Genomic DNA, 21256 nt, shown 5'->3' with positions numbered 1-21256 from the left:
CTCTAACAAGCAAGTGGCGAAGAGCAGTCAGCTCACTGTCAGTCACCTCTTCAACCCAGGAGTCCTGTCCCTCCATACGTCTGGCTCCAGTCAACCGATCCTCTGATTTCAATACTGGTTTAACAAGTATTGTCCTGAAAGACTTCCAGGAAACAGACCCAAACTCCATCAGATAGATCTGCATAGTTCAACAGTGATTGTTGCATAATCCAGAAGAGAGCCAAGTATGACTGTGAAAAACGTATCATTACACGTATTGTGAGGTTGTCTTACGCCACAGTTTCTCTCATTAAGCAAACTCTGAACAAATCATTTATAGGTGATTGGGTCTGAAATCTTTTAGTGGTTACTGATTCACAAAACCACAGAAATAATACATATTCTGCTAACAGCCAGGGATGTTGCTATGGTATCACAGATAATTAGTGTTGAAGCAAGGAGGTCTGTGGCACACCTACGATCCGTGGCACACCTATGAGACAAAAATCTTTAAAATAATATATCCAAATATCTGATTTGTCAATTTATAAATGTTTAACATCAATGTAGACCAGTAAAAAAGAAAAAAAAATTCTAATTGCTCAGGGCAAAATGGAATCACAATTAAGATTTTATTATACACATTCGTAACTGCCCTGTATGTAATCCTAAAAGGACTCTGTTTCAAATCTATTCTCTACATGAGATTAAGTAGGAACAACAAATACCAGTCATCAGGCACCATTCATAAAAGTAAATCAAGAGGGAATTACCTGTGGCATATTTTTCTGCAATTCCTTAAAATTTTGGACACCACTGTCAAATTCTGTTACTGAATTAAAAAAAAAAAAATTGCCATGGAGTAGTTAAGCAACCTAAGAGCAAGATCAATAAAATGCATACCTTTGATTTAATTTACCAAAAGCAAAGTTTTCATTTTGGGACGTAAAGAAACCAATTTCATGGAGTCAGGAGGGATGGTGATGAGGACAGCAGGCAAAATAAATAAGAGCAAAAAACACCACAAAAAAATTCTGAATCTAATATTCAATAACGCCACTAATCATTTTGCTTTGCACTAGCATTCTGTTTCATTTTGTTTTAAGTGTTTCTGTTTTCTGCTCTCTAACAGGAGTGCTTCCCATTTCATGTAAGAGATAACGAATGTTCCTTGCATGTGTTTGACATGGAGTTATATGACTAGCAGCTATAAACAAAAATTCTTTGCACCTGGAAGAAAAAAAACTTTGTTTATTCAAGAAATTCCTAATGGCTTCCTTTATAAGGTAAATTTTCCTTTTATTTGAGACCCAGTATCACAGCAGAGTATAGCTGAAAGACAGCATGTAGCTCTCATGAAGAAGTTTGCACAGTTTTCAGAGAATAATATCTGAAGGTAGTTCCTTCTTCCGGGGTCAGTAGACGAGTGCTTCAAAAAGAATAAACTATCCCAGGAAACATCCTGAGATAAAAAAACAAAAACAAAAAACCACCCCACAACTGGAAGGAAAGAGGAGGAACATTCTTCTATTCTTGCTAATTAAAATTTCCAGTTCTTATGGTCCTCTCTATATACACAAATCCCAGTCAAGAAAAGCCTGCAGGATCAGGCCTGTACCGAGAAAATGTATACCATCATCACATTAATTGTATTATTACTTCATAATGCTAACCAGCCAGGTTTATATAGAAGAGATTAAATAACAAGATAAATTTATAAACAATGCTCATTTCATCAGTGTACGAAATAAGTCTGATTTATATCAGTGACTGTTCTTCTAATTAATTTATGCATCCACATGCTTTAATTTACACAGACAGACACCTACACGGGGGTAGTAGCGATAGCTATTTTTTTAATGTCTTGAACTTTGAGACGGGTTCATGTTTAGACTTCCCAGTGTTGCTGTTTTAGTTCCCTTACACTTCAAAAATGAAGTGACTGTTAAAACACTTTGCATTAAAGTTGAAGCATGCAGAAAGAAAATATTTTATCAATCTCAGTGCTATCTCCTCCTGCCAACATTTATATGTTTAACGTTAGTTGGTATAGCTTTCCTCCAACTTACAACCAGACCGATCCATTCTGAAGTTGTGAATTTACCTCTGCTTACCAATATTCCCCTCACAGCCTTTTGGATATGTAAGCTCATCTCATTACAGCGTCAATCTTAAACGTCTATATTTGTTTTTAATGCAGTTTCTAGTAACTTTGAAGGGGGAAAGGGCAGCCAATTTAAAAAATAGAATTTCTACTAACATCTGGGGCTTGGATACATGTTTACAGTACACTCCGCGATCCTGGTTTACAATAGCAAGTACCACCAGTCAACAGTTAGAAATGGGAAAAATTCCAGAGTGGGAGGAAAATTCAACTCCCCCCAATTCCTTCACCAGAAAGATAAAAACAACATCTCCAAATACAGACCCACTTACAAGAAGCTATCAGTGATATCACGATAATGCCAGCACGCTTTGAAAACCCTTAAAAAATAACAATGGAAAGGAATACCCTCGTGTCAGGATTATTCCAGTTTAGTCATTTTACAACTTCCATGGATAGTTTCAGTGTGGGGATGAGGATGTCTGTTTACTTACTTTATCAGGCAAGCAAAAAGGTTTTTGATTGTCTTTGATATAAAACTTTTATTAATGTATTCGATCAATGTTTATTTGTAGGACCTTAACACAATAACAGATGTCAGCTACATTACCTGTTTTTGATTATACACTCCTAGAGGGCACAGACCCTGTCCATTCAACTCACTTTTTATAGGATGCAAACACAGTATCATACCCAAAAAGGCACTTAAAGATGTTTTTATAATCACAATGATTTCAAGGGGACTTGGTCTGCTTTCTAGACGCCATCAAATTCTACCAGCGTGTCCTGGACAGTAAAGAGGAACACTTTTATATCCTTGGGTAAGTTCATTCTTCAGATGTTGGCAATGGCACTTCGCTTAAAACAGGGGTTATTTAGATGGAAGCATTTGCAATTCTTGATGCTCAAGAATTAGTTGTTGTCCAACACCTAAATTCTATACTAACTGACACTAGAACAAAGAAGGAAAAAAATAAAAATAAAAAAAAGCCGAGCCCCAACATTCCATTTCTTGGCATCAAGTTAGAACATTTCCTGAATCAGGCAAAGAAAGGACCGGCTGTTTTTGTGGGGGAACCTGCTAGAACCACTACTATGGTCCCTAAAAATGTAGCCTCTTGGCATTCTTGATTCATGTGAACTCAGATCACAGAAAACAAAGGACACACTGAGTTAAGTCATTTTCTATGACAAGAAGAAATTTAGAGCATGGCTATATAATACTTATAAAGTCATAAGGACTAAAAAAAAACAGTAAACATTACAGAATTGCACACCTGAAATCTATGTAATTTTACTAACAATTGTCACCCCAATAAATTTAAAAAATAAAAATAAAAAAACAGTAAACAATATCTTAAAGGCTTTGACACACCAGAAATGAAGAATGCTTTCCCAACTATGCAATTTTGGATAAGTCTTGTAAAATTTCGGGGCCTCGGTTTCCAAATCTGTACAATGAAGACGTTAGATTATATGACCCGATAATTTCTGAGTTTAAATTTTAAAACCCTATGAAAGAAAAATACAGAGTCAAAGAAAAAGTCTAATGGAATCTTACAAATTGAGATTCCATTATCTATACAAGCAAAACAATTTTTTTTTCTTTCTTTTTCAGGTGGAGGTAGGGGAACTACCTGTTCTTGATCTAAATGATTCATTATGACTAACTCCAACAAAACTTTCAAATAGAAAATCACTATTCTTGTAAACATATAAAAAAGTATGGATTTCTAGGTAATGAGATATACACTGTATGCACATACAAAATCCATTTACATGCACACACTCCCATACACACACATAATTCTGTCTATTCAAGACAAGAATTAAAAAGACTTCCTGTTTTAGTATCTTTTCTTTATCCTTCTATGAAGCCCCTATGACTTAGGAACTTACATAAATTAAAAATCAACACCTTAGCTAACATTTCTTATATTAATACTGACATTCCCCCCCATGAACAGCATATGTAAAACTGGTAATCTGAACTCTAAATCACATTCTCTTACAGAAACAGTGGTAATGAGGAAGAATACAGTATGTACTTCAATTCTCAAGCCATTCAACCAAGGTTTATTTAATCCATAATGTACCTGAAATATAGAACTCAAGATACAGAATCCAGTAATTCAATGCTACTTAAGCAGAGAGTATTGGTAACAACAGTAAAAGAATAAAGAAGGTCCTGAAAATATGTACAGGCATCCAGCCCACACTTCACAAAAATTTTAAAATGGGGGAAAATATCTTAAGTTCATGAAACTACTTTTTATCTGTAAGTATTTGCTAAGATAATTCCAAAAGAAAACTTCAAGCCACTACTGAGTACACTCTCATTTTCTTGCTTTGAAAAACAAATAAATGAACTACAGAATGCAGTGATTTCTTCCAGGTAAAGAAAGAAAAACATAGGTATCTTGTTCAAACTTTTCTGTGCTCACCTTGGATTCCTTATTCTTGGGGAAAACGTATAAAACTGATTAAAGGTAAATAACAGTTAAAGAGTCAAGATTTGTGAAAATTTCACAAAAAAAATTATTCCGAACTTTTATCTGTTTAGCCAAGAGAAGCTAGTTAAGTATGTTTATATAACAACAATAACGCATTCACTATTAGCTAGCCTTGTGCTAGGCGCAGTACCTTTTACTCACACATTATAGCCTTCAAACCCTCCAATAATGCCAAGAAGATTAGACCTGAAGAATGCAAGTCTTCCTATTCCATTTCATCAATTAAAATGAAACCCAAAGATCAAAACACAGAGAGGCGCTATCCTAACTGCTGGTTACTCTATTAGACTTCAAGGAAGTTTAAGGTCAGGAAATGCAAGTGCTTCTATCTGAATATTTTCCTTCTATATCAGGGTAAGAAGGAAGATGCTAACCTGGAGCCACAAATTTCCAGCTTTCATCACTAACAATTCCATTCAAATGTTCTGGAAAGGGAGAATTCAGTGAGCACCCTGAATTCCTTTTTTAAAAAAACAATCAAGGTTCATTGACATCCCTTAGAAAAAACCATGAATGGTCACGCAAGTTTATGTAAACATGCATCATAAATTTTATGAGTTTACAATTTAAGTAACTGTGGATATTAATCTTTTCACTAAGAACAGGAAAACTAAGACTATAAGTGAAAACAGAATCTGCAGTTCACTTCTACGGAGGATGGAGAATGAAAACAGGTTGTAAAGAAAATCAAATATAACAGGATTTTTTTGAAGTGTGAATAAAGGAAAGGCAAAGGGAAAATGGAGAAGGCCGAGGAAAAGGAGAAGTAGAAAAGAGATTCAGAACAGGGAAAAGAGAAAGGCCGCGACTGACCAAGCAGAGTGAGCTCAGAGGCTTGCAGTGAAATGGCTCTTGTCCAAGGCTCTGGACCATCGCCTCTGTCTGACAGAGGGATTACCTCTCCCAGGGTTTTTAAAAAATGCTTTCTGTACCTAAGCAGTCTGATTTTATTTTTCAAATTCCCATGTTTATTTTTAAATAAAAGTTCAAGTTTGAAAACTCGGCTTATGTGTAAAAGGAATGACTTATTTTAGAAATGTACTTTGGAACCTACACACCATTGCCCAGTTTAGTGCTCAAAACCTCAGAGATGGCCCGACATTCCAAACCTGACAGTCTTTCCTTTGTAAAGAAATTAGGGCTGCCTCTTTCCACAACGTCTGAAAATTACATTTGAAATCAGTCTTCACTGATGGTGCAAAGCCTTTATATATATATATATATATATATATATATATATGAAGACCGATATACAGAATCGCTGATATACAGAAAGTGGCACACACTGCATTCATGTATATATCTTGATGAGTCTGGTTTACCTCTTTTTTCTAAGCTTAGGATTTATTCTTTTCAGGGGCTTGTTGTCTTTTCGTTTTCATTCTTGTTAGGTTTTGTTTCTTGTCGTTTTGTTAAATTTTTAAAAGGACATACTGAAAATGAGACTTTACACTTTTCCTCTTTTGATTCTAACATGGGCAAAGTCATTTACACATATATACACACACACACACATACATATATATGTATATATGTACATATATATGTACATATATGTATATATGTATATATGTACATATATATGTGTGTGTGTGTATATGTGTGTGTGTGTGTGTGTATATATATGTTCATTTGCTCAAGGAGTCATCTATCACCAAAAATAGTTGTTTTTATCCTCAAGAAACAACACCGATGTGTCCAAAGTGTCAAACTCTCCAAAGGACATCCGAAATTGCTCATTATCAAAAAGAAATTGTCCTCTAGCCTGGACTGTATATGCAGAGCAATGGCACCCAATCTTGTGCTGGAAGCCAGATTCTTTAGAAAGGTAAGCTGTGCATCAAATCAGCCTGGCTCAGCAGGCTAAGAACCCCACCCTCCCACCCCATCTTGACCCAACGGCTTGTTTCTCTCTACCCATCCACTTATTCATGCTCTTTGAGCTCCAATAAATCACTGGTCCTTACTATAATCCCTCAATACCGTAAGAATACTTTTATATAAAAATTCATTAAATAATGTACCACTTTCAATATATTGATCCTACAAACTGTAACTCTGTGAAGTGGTTCAACACGATGTCATCACTACACAGCAACTTGTTTCATTTACATTATCTGTTTCACTTCTATTCATGAGCTAATATAATTCAATTTTTTTTTAACGGCACACAGGCTGCTAGACACATGTGCATGGCAAATGGAATCTGAACTTAGCTTAACAGCCTCATTTATTCCTGATGGTTTAAATTATTTCATCACAATTAATGACACCCCCTCAGCTTCCTGTGCAGCACTGCCAGATGTTCAGAGACCACAAAGCCACTCTCTTCTTTGACGGCTGGTGACAAGTCGTCCTCTGAAGGACGTTCCCTAGGTACGCGGGCCGGATGACACCTCCATTGCTTAGCACCTCTCTGCCTCCCAGAATAACCATGTTGAGGAAAAGGCAGGAAAGCATGAGAAACCAGCAAATGCATTAACGAGAGCAAATTATGTGAAGTGATCTAAACTCGGAGGAACTTGGCTCCTGCCACAGGAGTTCCTAACCTTGTTGTTTTATGTAAGAACTCTTCGCCTCCACCTTCCCAGCCACTGGCATCCGCTGAGGTGCCTAACATGACATCAGTCCTCGGGGAATGTCAAAGGACAAAGAAAATATAAACTTCTCCACAGGGTCCTTTTTGATTTGGGTTCGTTTTGGGGGGGGCTGTTGTTAAACCTTACCACATTCATATTTATCATCATCGTGTTTTTGAGAGTGAACAGTTTATCACTGTCTGTATCTTCAACTACGATTTTCCTCTATCCTATTCAACAGACCCTTCCAACAGAAAACTGTGGACCACAAGTTGCCAAAATGTTGTATAACAGTTTTACGCCTTTTTCTTTTTTATGCTTTACTGAGGTACAAAATCGCTGATATACAGAAAGTGGCACACTCTGCATTCATGTATATATCTTGATGAGTCTGGTTTACCTCTTTTTTCTAAGCTTAGGATTTATTCTTTTCAGGGGCTTGTTGTCTTTTCGTTTTCATTCTTGTTAGGTTTTGTTTCTTGTCGTTTTGTTAAATTTTTAAAAGGACATACTGAAAATGAGACTTTACACTTTTCCTCTTTTGATTCTAACATGGGCAAAGCCATTTACTTCTTTCCCCAACAACAATGACAAATTTCTCCTCAGGACAGAAATCCAGAAATAGTAAGTATCTTGTATTTGTCATTTGAATTTCACAATAAAAATAAATTTGCATAACCACAGTTAGCTAAGAGGGTATCAGAATTAGTAAACACACCAGCACTTACAATAAGAATCCAATACTACAGCTCTAATTTGGAAAACATTTCCATCAACTAGCGAACATGTGGCAGACATTTTATGGATTATTTTCAAATGTGAAGGAAAAAAAAAAAAAAGAAAACAACAAAAAAAAACCCCGCTGATCTTATTCAGGGAATAAGGGGCCTTTTCGTTTGCCAAAAAGTGTAATAAGAAAACTGAAAGGCCACCTGTGTCAGGCCACCCTATAGTATGAACATAAGCTATAAGAGCATTTTGGAAAATATTTTTAAACTGAGATGAGAAAAAAAAAATCAATATCAATACAGATTCCAAGCAGATGCAAAAGGCTTCTGTGCATGGTAGTGATTATGTGTGTGGCCTATACCGGCTAATTTCAGATGTCTTCAAAACTCAGTGCACTTTCTCTTTTACAAGCTATTTGGGATTAAAACTAGGACCATATCCATTTCAACTTTGACAATGGACACAAATACAAGGTAAGCTAATCAAGCCAAACAAGTTGAATTCCCCCCTACAGATGTTTTTTAATATTAAATGACTACTAAATTTTACCTGACATGCTACACTTAATATTTTGACAGTTGTTTATTAAAATAACTTTCCTAGGAAGTCCTATGAAACCAACAGTCTAGTTTTTATCAGAAGTTGTGGATGAGAGAGAAGTTGTGTTGATGGCATACTTGCAGCAAGCAGACAATAGGAAACTCTTAGCACTCCCAGAGTTGCATCAAATTTTCCATGGACCGAAACTAAAATAAAATAGTTCAATTACTGAGAGGTAGATAAGTAAAATAAACAACTAATTCCATACAGTGAAGTTGGGAGAGAGTCATATGGACCTCATTCTGTTGTCTCCAAACACTTTATCGAAGGGGAAAAAGGAGCTGAATAAACTTTAAACTCTCATGTAGGGATGTATTGCTTGTGTGTCCCTGGCAGATGTGGAAAGGAGATGAAATGGGCAAGGGAGAATCAAATATCCCATCGCTGCAGGTTTGCGGAGGGAAAGAGCACTGCAAAGATCTCACATCTGGCAATCATTTGTCAATAGCTGGAAAGAGAACGGCAGGAAACTTTCTGGCTCTTGGAGAAGATGAAAAGACAAAAACCATGTGTCTCTCCCTCTCTCTCTCTCTCTCTCTCTCTCTCTCACACACACACACACACACACACTTTGCCATCGTACAATGACTACTACACTTATTCTCCACCCCTCCTTACCCCCACTACATTTAATGATCATCAGATATACTCTACTCCATGGTCAAAAACATGCAGTCACTTGACTTGTTAAAGCTGCAGTGTATGTACATTTTTCAAATAAACCCCAGGGCTGATGTTAGAAAATCAAAATCAGTCAAGCATAGACCGCCTGGTACTTTGGGCAGGAATCCTTGTGGTTTCGTCAATAAACAGAATCTGAATGAAAGACACCACAGTAACTAGACAGTAACGTTTTGAACAGTTCTTAACCTGAAGGGGGGTTGGGTTAGGCGGGTACACTAGTGACCAGGCACACGAGGCTACTAGTCCTCTTAGATCACTCTTTCTACCTGTGGCATGACAGTATTTAGCACAAGGTCATCTGCTATTTCTAACACACACACACACACACACACACACACACAAGAGTGAACTTATATTAGAGGGATGTGGTGAATGGATTCGGGGAGGAAACTTTGTCGTTTTAAAAAAATAATTATACCTATTTAATAGGGTGGGAAGGGGAAACCTCAGCTTCTGTTTAGTCCATACCGGTAAAACAATATAAAAATTTGCTAGCTTCATTATGCATTCATAAAACTGACTGGGTTTGCCCCAGTAGATTTATCATGCAATAAAAAGTTTTCAAGACACCTCGCACAAAATTAATTAACTTCTCCCAAATCACTGGAATTTAAATCTGTTCATGGTGATCGATAGACTTCAATGGGCAGCTTTTGGTTCACCCTTATGCTGCATTTAACTAGCAGCAGCCACCAAGCTCATCCCTGTGATGCCATAAGTGAATACTGCAGGTTGTTTAATAACCTGGCAAATTCACAGTAGCTTGTCAAATTATTACAGGAACAGTGTCATCACTAAACAAGCCTGATCACGGTTAATTACAATGCAGACTAGAGAGCAGCCACAATTGTTCATTAATTACAGGAAGCACCTCATTTAAATTTTATGGAAATTTACACTTGCACCCCGGTACGTCTGGAAAAAAAAAAGTGATCCTTCACGCATTCACAGAAGAAAGGAGTCTGTGGTTTATGAAACATCACAGTAAATTGTGTCTAATCTGGTACTGAAATATTGGTTCATTATTTACTCTAATTTTCTAAGCACTTTCATGGTGAAAAATGTCAAGTCAAACCCCACATCTTGAATTTCCAACCAAGAAAGGAAATGTGCTGGGCTAACTGTAACAATTGAATACATGATGAGGCACCGTTAGACTAAAAAAATAACTTTTCTCTGATTAAAAATAAAATATTTAATAGCAATTAAGGGAGTCAAAACTAGAATAACCATTTCCTACCAAATAATTATGTAAGAAGACAATTTTTTGCTACTGTACATCAGTTAACCACCCCAGTTAAAGAAAGTACAGTTTCATACCTACTTCAAAAGGGACTGAGGAAAATCAACAGTTAGTGAATCCAAATCTTGATTTCCAGCTACTTTTCTAAATCAAGCCTGTTAACACACAAAAGAAAGAGCAGGTGCCCTTGCAATAGTTAAGTCAGGCACAGGCTTCAGGGACGACCGTCATTCAAAACCAAAGATATATTCATGAAAGAGTATCAGGGATCTTCGGATTATTAAACAACAACGTTGCTAAGCCATCTGAAATTTTAGGGATAAAAGAAACGGGTTCAAAGGAAGCAGGTAAGAAGAGGAAGAGGCTCCACCTGTCATGAGAACTGATGTCGGCTAAATATAAAATAGACCAGATATGGGTGCTGCGTGTCTAAATGAAAATCCTTCCTAGGAAAGGATAGAAACAAACAGTTGCTCCTAAATCGAAGTGCCCAAGAGGTTATTCTCGGAATCAAGAGGCCGAACAGCAAATCCTCTGGTGGTTATAATGTTTGGCCCTGGGGGAAAGCCTGAGATCCAAGCAGGAAAAGTAAATGACTCTGATGCATCTAGCAAGTCCTATAGTGAGTTCCCTGGAGTGTAGAACTGGACTAAAAAATAAGAGCTGGCTCACTCTGTAGGGGGTAAAAAAACAAACAAACAACAAAACCCACCAGAATATATTCCATGGCAAGAATGAAAGGACTCTAAGCTAAAAACTACTCCTGGAATTGTTAGCTGGTGAAGAACATATTCAGTGTCAAGTTTATTATGACTGACATAATGTAACTATGTGCTAGGTATTCTTAAAATGTATGGAAGCCATATTTAGAAAGGAAGAGGAAAAACAGAAGGAAATGGTTCAAGTGGGTCCCAGTTAATTCACCAATTCACCATAGTTGACTCTTGACAGATTCAACCTTTCCATTCAGTCTGCCAAAACGGTGTTGCAAGAGGAGGAATCCAATAAAATGAGCACTTTCATTTCTTTGTGCAGGAGCTTGGTCTTCTTTGCAAGGCCCACACTGAATTGTCAGCTCCACAATCTGTTTCCCGACAACCAGAGCTTCACTTAAACTTGTAAATATACATTTTCTCCTTGGGTATGTCATAATAATGGTGCTCCGTTGGTCCCTTTCAGTTTTATTTCATGCACTCACATCTGCAAAACCCATTGCTCTTCGCACTGTAACTCAAGGTTCCAAAACAAATTCCCCAACAGCCACCATGACAGACCATTCCAGGTGACATGTTTGAAGACCATTACTTGTCCTACCCAAAGAGGTCAAGGATCAGACAACTCTCCACGAAAAGTCTTCCATCACTCTACACTTAGGTGTCACACACAAGCTGTTAGCTTTCTAACACTGGGAAATGCATGATCGTGTCTCCTATGTGTCACACCTGCTTTTCTGTTGTATCACAGCCACACACCACCCAGCCGGTACCAGCCCATGGCACTGAAGAGCGCAGGTGGTCTTCCCCCGTCCAAGAGCAGGTGTGCAAGAGATGGGGCACCCTTCAGTACCGTAAAAACTGAACCTCCGCCTACCACCACTTCCACCTTCACTCCTGCTGTGAAGAAGTCAATTTTTAAAACTATTCTCTTCTCTCATGTGAGGTGTCTAAATCAGTAAAAATGTTTCAAAACTGAGCTCACTAGGCTCATCCCGTAAATCAGAAAATTTCAGAAAATGACGCCAAATGGAGGTCCTAAAAAAATACTATGAGTTTGCTCACACTAGGAGATGATATCCATGTTGAAACTTCAGCCTGTATCTTTGCATCACTGGCACATACATTCCTTAAATATTGAAAGGTACTTGGAAGTGGAGACATACCTTTGGCCAAGATGTCATATTTATATTTTTAATTTGCAATACACCACATCGCTTTGAATGCCTCAAGACCACACAAAATGAACTGAATTCCAAGTCAATACTTCCACAAAAAATGCACTTTGCTAATAAAGTTAATATTTCGCCAGAGGACAGATCTCCCAATCCACGAAAAAAAGAAGATCCTTATCAGTAAGTCTTTTTCCAGTATAGTGCCCAGCTGAATGGCTTGCATTCTCCTGAGCCAAGAAACCACAAAACAAGAAGCATGACTTGCTCTCCATGCACCCCCAATGCCTAGCACAATGCTTAGCACATGTTATGATGACGTAGAAGGACAAGAGCTGATATTCTGAGTGCCTGTCACGTGCCAGGCCCTATGCTAACTGCTGGATATACTTAGGACGTGTCACCTCATGATCACCCAGTGTGGTGGATCTCCATCTTATAGACGAGAAAGCTAAAGCTCAGTTAGGTTGAGTGATTTGCTAAAGGTGTCATGGCAGCTTGTGTCAGCCTGGGCATCCAGCCTTGGAAACAAAGTTCTTACCCACCACAGTACATTCTATTTCTTGAATGAATAAATGATCGATCTCCTGTTACAGACAACTTATCCTAAAAAGGACTTTTTGCTGCACATATGCTACTCTGGTCCCTCCTTTATACTTGTCTCAATGGTTGTCCGTCTCCTGATGGCATTGACAGATCTGTATGGCCTTCAGGGACCGCTGTGTCTGTCACACCACCCCAACTGATAAAACAATAAGACTCCAACCTGGACTTCCAGCCTCTGGTCTGGCTCCTCCAGGTTTGGGCAAAAGTCTGCACCCAGCACTCTGCCAGCACATGCCACTGGAACCTGGGGGAATATGGCCGAGTTAGACAGATGCTGGGTGTGGAGGCCACAGAACTGCACACAAACACACTCGACCCAGGCAATGCAGGGACATACAAACTGCAGTTCTGAAACAGGCCATCATGGCGTTACAAACTTTTGACACTTAGTAGGTCAAATATATTGTAAATATCACACATCCAAGTGTATTAACTACCAAGAAGGTAAATTCCAAGAAGAAAAGATCCATGTAAATTTTATTCCCACTTGTATCCAAAGCAAGTAGCACAAAGTAGGCACTTAAATGTCTACTATAGATCAAAGGAGGAGAGAAGAAGGAAGGTAAAAAGGAAGGGACAGAGGAAGGAAATGAGGGAAGGGAAAAAGAAGCAGAATTGCTGCTTGACATATGGTGATTTTTTTTTCCCTATCTTTTAATTTTCTTATGGGGGGATTAAGAAAGTTGCATTCTATAAGGCCTAAAGTTCTTTTGCACTTTAAAAATACCTGTTTAAATTTATTTTTCTTGTTTCTGAACTAGCATAGGCAGACTTTATCAATATTTATTATTTATTTACTTACTATTTTGAAATTACATTTAAGAGGTGTATTTTTTATGTCTGTTCTAATAACAAAAATAACAACAAAATAGCTATAATTTAGTGAACGTTTGTCTGTATCTAGAATTTTACGCCACTAAGATTCCCTTTCAAAACTACTTTATTTATTATAATTAGTCAATCTCATCCTGAAATATTGCCAACTGTCGCTTGCCTCATTTTAGATTTTCTAAGGTAAGGAAAAAAGGACGTAGATTCGATCTCAACCTGGTTGTTTCCTCCTTTTTCAAAATTTCTCTAAATCACTACTCAGTATTTCCAAACACATACTAACTCATTAATTATACACCTATCGAACACTCAATGTGATAAATAGATGATGTATTACAGAGCTGTACACCTGAAACCTATGTAACTTTACTACCCATTGTTACCCCAATAAACTTTAATTAAAAAAAAAATTATACACCTACCGTGTTTCCCCGAAAATAAGACCCAGCCAGACAATCAGCTCTAATGCGTCTTTTGGAGCAAAAATTAATATAAGACCCGGTCTTATTTTACTTTAATATAAGACCGGGTCTTATTTTACTTTAATATAAGACCCGGTCTTATATTAATTTTTGCTCCAAAAGACGCATTAGAGCTGATTGTCTGGCTAGGTCTTATTTTCGGGGATAGAGGTTATCTATATGTATGGGAATCTCAACCCATCAATCAATCAGCTTCATCTCACCTGTGTTCTTTCCTTATCAAAGCCCTCCTGTGGTGTTTGGTTTTATTTCATTCTTTTTAAACTTGAATTAGGATCATCTCTGCCAATTTCTTTGTTCACAGATCAGTTTTCAGCCAAGCATACTGTCTTGGAAGGTATTTCCCTTTCTTTGACCCACATCTCAGTTCACTTCTCCAAATTTAAAGTTTTCAATAGCCTTCACTTTGCAAGTTCATCAGTGAATATCACTAATTTTTTTAAAAAGCACTAATTCAACTCTTCAAATATTTTTAGTTTCAACTCTCCTTTTTTCAAGTGTCTCATTCTTTCTTCCTACCTACATCCATAAGGTGAAATGGACAAAAGAATATCATCTGTCTTTGAAAATAACCACTCTTTACTGACAAATTTCACCGGTGAAGCCCAAAATGGAAAGCAAAGGGAGGTCATATTTACTGAACACTTGCAATGAGCCATCCACCATATGGGTATCTTGCATAGAGAAATAACCCACTCTTCTTTCTTGCAACAATCTTAATGGGATATGAGCATCTGCATTTTACAAATGAAAAGAAATGGAGGCTTAGCATAGGTAAATCACTAGCTCATCCTGTGCTAGAAAGTTGCAAAGCCCAAACTTAAAAAATGAGAAAGAAAAGAAAGACTGAGAATGTATTTCGAAGAAGATAATGAAAAACATGTAACAGTTGCATTTAAAAGTGGCATCCAGACAATTAAAGGCAATGGAGAAGGTGTTACCAGAAACCAAGACTTACTACTTGCTCTTTGGTCTGGGACAACATAAGCCATGTAAAAGGGAATTTATTGTCTAAGTTGAGGAATGAAAAAGAAATGGGGCATGGAGAAGAGTAGACACTGTGCATTTGTGTTGTGTCACACACAAAATAATGCTGATTCCACCTCTCAGTTGACATATGGAGGGGCACTAATGAGTCATGCAACAGTAATTCTCCCCAGGGCGCAATAGAAGGATTGGAAAAAATTCATCTTAGACTATTCTATATCAAAACAAAACCCCTCAAAAAACTTCCTATAAAATCTCAATAAATGTGACTACTTAACTGATTAAAGAAGCTTCCATGAGCCAGAATGTATATAGTGCAAATTAAGTGTAAACAATACTTTATTTCATGTACACAAAACAAATTCCCACTTTTCTTAATTTGATTTGACCGTGTCACAAATACTAACTTTCTAGTTCCTTCTTACCCTCAGAGAATGCATTTTATAAACACTCTCAACGGGAAAGGAGAAAGTTAAACAAGTACAATTACACTCAATTGCAACCTCAGACACTTAGAAAGACACAGTTTCTGAGAGAAAACAAAAAGTTCTGTGAATAAGTTGGAAGGAAACTGTGCCGGGCTACTAGAATGTTTCAACAATCCAAATCACAACAAGGAACCAGTAGAGAAGTGGACAGCACTCGCATAGTTACAACCCGAGAATTTCTGAGCAGGAAAAAAAAAAAAAAAAATCCATTAAGGATTCATAAAAATTGACTCCCATATTTGAAAGATGAGGAAATTGAGATTGAAACCAAAACTACATAGTTTCACTGATGGGATCTAACAAATGTCATTAATTATCAGGTAGAGAAAACTTCTTAAGGCATAGGCAAATGATATCTGTTTCCTAATTCACCAAAATGTATCAAGGAAAACACAAAGGGTATAAAAGTTGATAACCTAACTAGTTATAATTCAGCACACCTAGACAATTAGGCCTTTTGATTTAAAAGCCTCAGTTGTTCACCAGGTAGCTATAAAGTGAACAACAACAAAAAAAATGACTGGCAGAAACAACATACAGAAATTGTCTAACTCCTTATTATCACTCCATTTTAAATTACGATAATAAAATATGATGTATACCTAACCACTGTTTTCATTGGAATATAAAATTTAAATTGATTTGGGGAATTCCAATTTTATCTGTTTTCCTTCATGCTAGTGTTCAGTGTTTTTAAAACTCATACTTTAAAACTTTAAAAACTTTAAAACTAAGTTCTACAATGGCTTTTGCAAAATACAGTGATTTGTATCTCTGAAAAGAAGTAAGACTAAGGAAACTTTTCTTTTTTTGAGTCATTGTGTATTTTGATTTTTAAAGTAACAAAAACATTTAAGCTAAGAAAGAAAGAAAAATACTAAACTGATCAGCTAATGTTTCTAAACATTCTGCCACAGGTTTCATTACGGGATGGTAATTGTCTAGTACTCATCTAAATTTCATTCTGCTGGTGCTGTAACAGGAAATAAGAGGCCTTGAAAGGGACCCTCTAGAATCCCCAGGGTAAGCAGAAGCTGAGTGCATATCTACTCTCCTGTACATACCTCAAAGGAATCATGGTGTGTGAGAGAGCTATTTACAACTTACTTTGTGTATAATCAGCAGAAACAAAAGATATGACAACAAGCATAAAGGCCTGTCTCTCTCTCCCCCTCTCTCTCTCCTCTCAGGAGATTTCAGTAAGGGAGGGCCAGTGGGCATTCACTTTAGTGTCAAAAGGGCTTCCAGAAAACACATTTTCTGTGGGGCAGGGAGGAAATATGGCAAGTTTCCTACACACACACACACACACACACACACACACACACGCCTTCTTTGTTTACTAAGATCACACATAAAGACTGTTAGGGCCCACGTTTCTGAAAAGAAGACAGAGGAAGCTCACATTGTAAACGGAAGCTACCGTTCAAAATATTTGAAGCGGAAAGCGGGTACAAGGTGGGTGTAATGAAGGGACAAAGGAAGAGAGAAAGAGGCACCGACATGATAACCTGGGACAAGAAATGTGTTACCAAAAAAAGGGCTTCTAGAACTTGGGATGCTTCTTCTTGCAGAGCCAGAGCCCATTGAAATTTTATTTTATTTTTAAACATTAAACATTCAGGTACGCACTTGCCTGATAGGCACTATAAAAGTCACAGCCTAAATAAACAAACTGACTTCCATGTCAGCTCAAGTCTCTTCGGGTAGGCTGGCCACAAGCCCAGATCAGTTCTGAAGTGTCTGTGTTTTGGTGGCTTCAGTCTAGCAGTGAAGAGAGGAGGGAGACGAGCTGAACCCAAGAAGAACTGGGAAAAGAATGGATAGACAAAACTGGTTTTCAAAGAGAGAGAGAGGGAGAGAGAAATCCCAAAACAAGTCCCCTGAGAGGACTCGGAGACATGGCTGAGTGCGAGCTCTGTCACATTCTAAGCCAAAGAAAAGCACTGATAAAACTTCAGCCTAATTTCAGGGGTTAGACAATGCCAAGCAGCAAAAGGAAAAATTACTCAGATAACACAAAGAACTCAGGAAGGCCATTAAGGGAAATGGATTCGACTATGCTAGCCAGGAGCCTCCGTGCGACAGGGCAGAGAAAGAAATAAATTAATTACCCAATACCGTAAAGATGAGGATGTATGTTAACACAGTGCTGCAAAATAAATGAATGCGAAAACTGAAAAATAGCAAGGTGAGCTGAGTTGCTAGACGTGCAGTGAACGTATATCCTAATTTTTCAGGCTACCATTTAACGAAACGACAACATTCTAAGCCTAAACTTTCTCAACCATGAAAGCCCAGGCTAAGACTCAGGAGAGGGCCAACTATACAGAACCTAAAGCTTAAGAATGAAAACACCGCTTAATGATCATTGCTACTGGTGAGTCAAAACAGTGTTTATCCCTTTTCCATACGGACTAGCCAGAACTACGCTCCTCCTTACCGAGGCCTTAGAGGAGGCAGAGCAGGGTTGTATGAATAGGAGCACGGTAAGGATGAGAGATGTTACAGAACAAGTGACTAGGACAGTGGACAGGCCCTCTGGAGTCGTCTCGGAACAATGAACTAGAGGATCAGGAGGAGAAAAGGGTCAAGTACGTGATTCTGCTCCTCAACAGGCTGACAAACACAGAAGATGATTGGGGGAGGGGGTGCGGGGACAGTGTCCTCACAGGGGCCAGGAACTGTTTAATGGAGGCTCGCTCTCTTTCTGCCTCAGGATCTGGTTCTCTTGGGTGAGCTGCCGAAAGAAAGCACCCTAGGATGCTTGACAGGAGCAACCTCCGCAGGTACAACGACAGGAGATGTTCACAGCCACAAACGACGACCAAAATACCTTGTTTTTCTACTGTGAAATGTGAGGTACAAGGTAAAAATCTCTTTTTCCTGGTGACATCCTGAGGAACCTAATAGACCATGAATAATGCTAAAATTACATAGAATCTTCCTTTCAGAGCTCGCGGAGGGCTTTACACATAATATTTATTAGTTCCCACACCAGACAAGTAAGGGGGGGTATAATTTCCATTGCTTTACTCTTTTTATTTTTAAACAAGAAAACTGAGGCCTATCACCACTGTCTTCCTCCACATTCGATCAACTGGAAAGAACTGAAATTATGACAAAGTTCTCTCAACGCACGCTAGTGTTTTACTAGAAAAGTCTCCTACCAGTTGACAGTTTGCTTATTTCTCCAAATCTTGTTTTGCACAGGTGTTAACACTGAAGAAAATGAGAATAAAGTTATTTGTACCTGTGCCCTAGATGGACTTTATATGAAGAAAAAAGTAAAGAATTAGATGATTTTCAATTGGTTTGCGAACATTCTTATAATTTAGTATTTTGGAAATTGAACACTCCAGGATTTTGGTTATGAGCATATACACTGTCAAATGTGACAATTAACATTAAGTAAAACTCCAAGTATGCTTACATATGCCCAGATTAACTTTCTTTCTGTCCTCAAGGCTCAATGCCAACTATCCCAAAGGCGGGTAATATGGAGACATCATTGGCTTTGGCATTAGGCCTCTGTTTAATTGCCAGCTAATTATCAATGCAGAACCTTCTTTCCTGTATCTGTAAATTGGGCATGATTCTATTTACTGTGTAGGGTTGGCAAGGTTGAAGGAGATGACAATGTCACCAAACTAAGCATGCAGGAGGTACACAGCATAGGTGAGTGACACCCTCCTACACCACACCACACCATACCACTCTTACAAGGGCTCAGAAATTTAAGCCAGTGAGGGAAGGAATGTGGTGGGGTGGGGGGTGCAGAAAAGCAAGCCTCATGTGTCAAAGGAATAATATAAGCAATTAGGAATACTGAAAAATATACCTATTCAATTAGTCTCAATTAGGGGCCAGATCAATCAACGTTGAGAAGGCTTCCTAGAACGCTGTGTTGAGAAACACTGTAATGATGTATCTAGGCTCTGAGAGACAGACCGTTCAAGTCTTCATTGGGGGAAGTCGTGAGAAGGGTCACATTTTACTCTCTGCTACTCCTGCCCCAGCCAAGCCCTTCACAATGAAAACATAAGGCAATTTGCCGAGTTCTCTTTCATGTTAGTGGCTTGACCAATGAATCAAAAATACCTTCCAGGGAACATGGGTGAATCAAATCTGGAGAAACCCTAGCCTTTTGGAAAACACGACAAAAACCAGCAAACTGCTGGACGGAACCAACAGTCCAGGTCAGGGGTTCCAGGTGTCGTGTCCTCCTCGGCCCAGGAAGACACTCAGCATTGGCCGGGAAGTTGTTTCAAATGCGTTTCCCAGGCCCCACCTGGGACCCACCGCGACAGAACCGCTGGAGGCAGAGCCCAGCCAGTTGTTTTTAGTGATCAGGTGTTTGAGAACCACTAGCCTAAATAAACAAGACAAGCAAAAATGAAATGGTAAGGCAAAAGTTCTCTAAATGATAACTCAGTGTTAGGAGACATATGCCTAACAAAAACCAAGGGAAGAAGGAAGGAGCATACACCAGGGCCCAAGATCCCAGATCTCCTCAAATCTCCCTGTGTGAAGAAGACAGGGGATGTCAGAAAAGGAAACCCTTATGACAGAAAGCCCAAAGGAGCAAGCCACTTAGGGAGCCGTGGTGTGGCCAACGTCACAACATGCCGCAAATATGAGAAAGAAATGATCTGGGGACAGACGCGAACTTAAGCATTTAAACCAAACGCACTTTGAAACGGTGTGGGTCATCTTTAACTCCCTCGCTGGCTTTGCTCCACTCAGCTACTCGCTGGGTTTCCAGCACAATCAAGAACGAGGATGAATTCAGCTGTCTCTAACAAGGGGAAAGGGGCTACCTTCACATACTGACCACCAAGTCACTGAATTTTTGTTTTTGTTTTTGAGGGTGTGGCTTTTATTTAGAAAGAGCTCACACTGAAAGAAAATAGGTGCATTAACTTGATCTTACTACATCAAAGGCACAAAATGGGATATGTTAAAAGGGTTATTTTTTTTTCTTACTAAATGTAATACACTGAAGAGAAAAAAGTGATTGAAAATGTGAGAAAGCAGAAAAAGGAGTTTGAGGAATGAAATACTGTAGAAGAATGAGTTACGTGCCAGACAGTGAGAAAACTCTCCCGCCCGCAAAAAAAAAACCCCACAACATCTCAACTTCCCATTGAATCATCTACATTAAACCTAATATGGCTAAAATAAATAAAAAAGTGGAAGCATCCATACACGGTGTGAAAGATCACATGGAATGAGCATGTGATAGATTTAATGCACAGTGCTTGGCTCCACACGCAGGTTCCTCTGCACGAGCCCCTTACCCCATTTGACTTGAAGAGAGAGCCTAGGGGAGGCCACAGATCACACCCACCGACCAGAAGAATTCCGACTGCTATAAATGGGTAAGCCGGGGGAGCCCACCCGACACTACCAAAGCTCATCATACAGCATGCCGAAGATCAATGAGTCAACATGATTTGCTTTGCATGCAAAGTTTGAACACAGGTAACGTCAAGGGAAGAAAGGAAATGGGAAGGCAGATTCGGTCCTGCTGTTCCATACAGTAA

General features: G+C 38.5%; 1 protein-coding gene across 7 annotated transcripts in view; it reads right to left on the bottom strand.

The window, feature by feature from the left end:
• The window catches only part of BNC2 (basonuclin 2), a 407820-nt gene that overhangs the window by 227045 nt on the left and 159519 nt on the right, over positions 1–21256 (bottom strand). For 4 of the 7 annotated variants that reach the window (XM_033121982.1, XM_033121984.1, XM_033121983.1 and 1 more), the window contains exon 3: positions 13083–13166. The exons of the other annotated variants lie outside the window; for them this stretch is intronic. In XM_033121982.1, coding sequence (XP_032977873.1) covers positions 13083–13166 — 84 coding nt within the window. The remainder of the gene's footprint in view (positions 1–13082; positions 13167–21256) is intronic. 7 annotated transcript variants of the gene reach the window in all.

The sequence above is a fragment of the Rhinolophus ferrumequinum genome, chromosome 12 (assembly GCF_004115265.2).
Source record: "Rhinolophus ferrumequinum isolate MPI-CBG mRhiFer1 chromosome 12, mRhiFer1_v1.p, whole genome shotgun sequence".
Classification (NCBI taxonomy): domain Eukaryota; kingdom Metazoa; phylum Chordata; class Mammalia; order Chiroptera; family Rhinolophidae; genus Rhinolophus; species Rhinolophus ferrumequinum.
The sequence above is the reverse complement of the archived record's forward strand: the minus strand, read 5'-3'. Positions and strand labels throughout refer to the sequence as shown.